The sequence below is a fragment of the Varroa destructor genome, unplaced genomic scaffold (genome assembly GCF_002443255.2).
Source record: "Varroa destructor unplaced genomic scaffold, Vdes_3.0 BEIS01000002.1, whole genome shotgun sequence".
In the NCBI taxonomy this organism is placed as follows: Eukaryota; Metazoa; Arthropoda; class Arachnida; order Mesostigmata; family Varroidae; genus Varroa; species Varroa destructor.
In genome coordinates, this window is record NW_019211455.1 from 29,885,466 (window position 1) to 29,889,861 (window position 4,396).

A 4,396-nucleotide genomic window follows, 5' to 3' on the forward strand; every position below is an offset into this window, starting at 1 on the left:
ACACTTGATTTGCTGGAATCAAACTAATCAACTGTTTGTCTTGTAGCATGTCTCATGAATGTCCACATGAAGCTTGTTGCTGTGCCTGATCTAGCAGGACTTTGTTTATGGGTATCCTGAACAGTTGGATCTGTTTGTTTTCCGATTAATTTCTTTCCTCCGATTTATAATTATCGGATTAATTTGAAATTAGATGGATATGTCTGAAGCTTCCTACAATATTGTCTTTGTACTTGTGCTACATTTTCGTGGTTCCTTTGATGATATACTAAAATAAATTTTCTTTGCTCAAAAGTTGATGGTCGTCTCTCTAATGATTACCTTAGAAACACACCCCAAAAAGAAAGTTCACCAAATTACGAGCCGTTAAATAGTGCGTTCACTGTCCTACGATACCCTGTATACTGGGGTGAATACGAAATTTTCGATACCTGTAGTGCATCGGAAAATGTACAACAACTGCATAGCTATGTACATGAGGCTTTCCCGTCAACCACTCTAGTAGAAAAATGTATCAAAAAATATAATGTCCGTTACTTAAATATTTTTTTTAAATGAAAATGTGGGCTCCTAAAGAGTTATTTCTATTAATGTATATTTTGATAATAATTTAAGGCACGTGAAGACATAAGGTGAGTTTAGAGCAGTCTAAGAGTGCATACAAATAAAGTGACTAAATAATGACTTAACTGAAATCGGATGTTACAAATTCTATTAATTGCGAAAAAAAAAGTTAAAGTAATTACTCGAATTATTTATATTGAGTTAAGGTAACCAACATATGAGAGCTAGGTAACTTCTAATTGTAACAATCTATAATTCTAGTCGGTTATAACTTGTAGGATACGTTTGCATATTCGTAAGCATCGCCCTAGTGCAGATTCGAGTACCAATGTGGCACACAGTTGTGTTTAAAGAATGTTGTACTAGAAATTATATCTATTATCTATTATATTTAATAACTTCTCCATTTGTCTGAATAAGACCTTAGCTAAGACAATAACTTGGCTGAAACGGCAAAAGGCAATTATAGAATATTATAGGATAAATTACAGAGTAGATATACATACTATAGCACTGTGACCAACTACTAAATTTCGCCATAGGGTGCTTCGGGCCATTAAAGGACAACACAGTAGTACTGCCTTGCCGCCGACCGGTTTTCGATTCGTTCTCTCAATTTCTTACAGCTAGTTTAGCCTGGAAGAAGACTAATAATTATTTATCCAGTGAATGTAATCGAACTCTCTAGATGTGGTTCCTCTAAGCAGGCATAAACGACATTTCTGTATATACCGCTGTGAATTATATATTGTTCTGTACAGCCCGTGGGAACAAAGTTATCTTTGTTATGTTGTTATAAATCCTCTCATAATACTAACTTAATTTGGCACTCCTAGCGTGTCAGGTGCAACAGTTTAAGTCAGTTTCAATAAAAGCGTATGCCCCAGGTTAAGTAACCAGTAAAATAAGACGGCGTATCATTTCGAGGTACATGTAGCCTGACTTCGCGCTAGATGCCCGCTGGCCCCGGCTATATTCTGCGCAGACCAAGACAGATATGCAATACGCAGAATCAAAATAAAGGTCTGTTGACAATTAACTGAGTTCGTAGACTAGTAGCACAAAAGAACACGTGGCTTCATTCGATATCCGTGTCTGTATCTACGAGTGTTGACAAATTGTTCGTTACGGATGATGGTTGTGTTTAGGTAGTGACCGACAGAAACTGAGTCCTAAATGGAGATCGCAGTTGGCGCAGAGGACGGAAATATAGAGCACCAATCCCAAGCGGATGATGAAAAAAAAACTAAAAAAAGTGATAACGAAACGACAATGGATATCGACGACAAAGACGTAGTTCATCTGCCCCAAAAGAGGTTTTATCGACAAAGGGCGCACTCTAATCCGATCGCTGATCACTGTTTCAATAAGTAAGCGCCTAGCGAACCAATTCTGCATGCTATGCAAATTTGATTTAAGTACTAGTTGAACCTCGCTAATGATTACTTTTTATCGAGAATCGTATGTTTCACTGAGATAAAATGCTGCATATGATTTCCTACAGCCCATGTACGCCGGTTGATATGGACTGGACGAAGTACTACGACGGTTGCTTTGCTCCTGAAAAATCGAAAGTCGAATTTGTTGATATTGGCTGTGGATACGGCGGCCTATTAGGTGAGTTGAGAACAATCCCGAATCTCAAGTGCACTTCGTAATCGCGTTCAATTTTTAAACAGTATTGGTAATATAAAAAATACGGCGTCAACGTTATAAAAAAAAATTAGTCGTGGCAATGTGATTTAAAAATTAAAATCATATCGATACGTTGTTTTTTTCTTACTCGATGTGCCGTGGGTCGGTGTAATATTTTTTTCTTATCGACAAGGAGCCTAATGTAAGGCCAATTATTTATTGGCTGCAATGATAACTATATTCTCTGTCCTTATGAAAAATTCGAAACAAAATGATAATTATGGGTAGGAACATCTCGCGTAATATTTTTAATAATATCATCTTTTTCAGTGGAGCTGTCGCGTATGTTCCCAGACAAATTTATGGTTGGACTGGAAATTCGTGTTAAGGTATCCGACTATGTAATGGACCGTATAAAGGTACGTAAGGTACTGGTCATACGCTGGAAAAGCACATAGCTGCTTTTAAAAAAGATAAGAAGAATCAGTAGTGATTTTCTATATGCATAAAGGATCTTTAGATGGGACCGCTTCTGATTGTTTCGTAATGCATATCTGGTGCCGCAGATATTACTTTCCTGTTCCCCTAATTCTAATGGATATTGGAACATCTCGAAGAAATATAGTTTTGTCCTGGAAGGAGACATTCGACCTGCTAGTTCCTTACTCATAAACTCATAATCACAAACGATTAAACAATGCTATGCCATATTCGTCCAACTAAAAATATTCGTTCCAGCTTTTTGGATATCTGGATAACTGAAGCTGCTGTTCAATTTATTTAGGCGCTGCGGAAAATGTACCCAGGTTGCTATGGCAATATATGCTGCCTGCGCACGAACGCCATGAAATACCTGCCAAACTATTTCCGAAAGGGACAACTGCAGAAGATGTTTTTTTTGTTTCCCGATCCCCACTTTAAGAGAACCAAACATAAATGGAGAATCATTTCTCAGCAACTGTTGGCTGAGTACGCGTACGTTTTAGCCGTCGATGGTAGGCTCTACACAATTACAGATGTGCTCGACCTTCACGAGTGGATGGTCACCCATACAAGTGAGCATCCGCTTTTCGAACGAATGCACAATGACGAACTGGTAAGTCAGAGTATAAAAAGCTAATACAAACTGATAATCAACACAGCGTTTCAATCTTAGTACTACACTATGCTAGCTAATAGGTGTTTCACAGCGCAAAAACGAATTCCGTTTACTGGTAGTAGATATGATGATATGCTGTGGTTTTTCCATACTCTGTAAGACAACATCGCATTTATTGTCGATTGGTTCCCTGGATGGCCTGCTACATCTTCAAGCTAACGAAACATTGCTTTAATCACATTAAATTGAGTTCGTTGTGCAGTTTATACAAATAAGGAATGTTCAGTAAAATAATTTGCCGTTTTTTGTAGAAAGCGTTGTCAACAGCTATGTCACTAATTTCTGTATTTTAATTTCCGTGTTCATTTAATGTGTCCGTTATTATGCGGTATGATAGAAGGAAGATCCAATTGTGGAGAAGCTCTATGAAAGCACGGAGGAGGGTAAAAAGGTTACACGGAATGCTGGCAAAAAGTATCTGGCGGTGTTTCGACGCATTCGCTCCAATCTTCAAGATCCATTTGCTCATTACAGAACTGGCTCTGTACATAAACACCATTCCGATATACTCCATTAAATGTTCACCACCAAACTGTGCGTAGTCTTATGGTTTCCTATATGTGGAACATTTTGTCGTTCACGTCTTATATATATATATATATAGCTTGCGACAGATCTCACAGAAGAAACCGAATTATGAGTATGTTAGTTATAGGAAACGCTTACGTTTAATTACGTTAATTGTAAAAACGTTGCTTTGCCACAGAGAGGCAGGCGAATTTCGTGACTGATAATAATAATAATCTGGACAGATGGTGTAGATATGTACGCTGGAAGTTATGTATCTTAATATACATGTGTGTGTATTGCTGCCATCATTACTTTGTGAATTAATAAAAGTTCCGAGATTTGCGTCCTACTTTGCGTTGCACGTTTATAGTATTGCTTGGGACGAAGGAAACTTTGTTTTTACAGCCCTTTTCGTATAGCGCAATTATGACTAATAAGTGGAATGGTCTATTTTTCCAAAGATAGAAAAATCTCGCAACGAGCTCGCAAAGCTAGCAATCGTTACCTAAACTAAAGATACTTAGGCTA

The 4,396-nt window shown here is 37.6% G+C and overlaps 1 protein-coding gene across 2 annotated transcripts; it reads left to right on the plus strand.

The window, feature by feature from the left end:
* The first annotated feature begins 1,549 nt into the window (after nucleotides 1-1,549).
* LOC111243980 (tRNA (guanine-N(7)-)-methyltransferase) lies at nucleotides 1,550-4,217 on the plus strand. 2 transcript variants are annotated; one of them, XM_086980637.1, is made up of 5 exons: nucleotides 1,550-1,934; nucleotides 2,069-2,181; nucleotides 2,530-2,618; nucleotides 2,984-3,295; nucleotides 3,699-4,217. In XM_086980637.1, the coding sequence occupies exons 1-5, from the start codon at nucleotides 1,741-1,743 to the stop codon at nucleotides 3,873-3,875; spliced, it is 885 nt and encodes a 294-aa protein (XP_086836763.1). In that variant the 5' UTR covers nucleotides 1,550-1,740; the 3' UTR covers nucleotides 3,876-4,217. The 2 variants fall into 2 exon arrangements, with proteins under 2 accessions (XP_086836763.1, XP_022646197.1); XM_022790462.2 differs by having other exon boundaries at nucleotides 1,557-1,934; nucleotides 3,696-4,217.
* The last annotated feature ends 179 nt before the right edge of the window (nucleotides 4,218-4,396 follow it).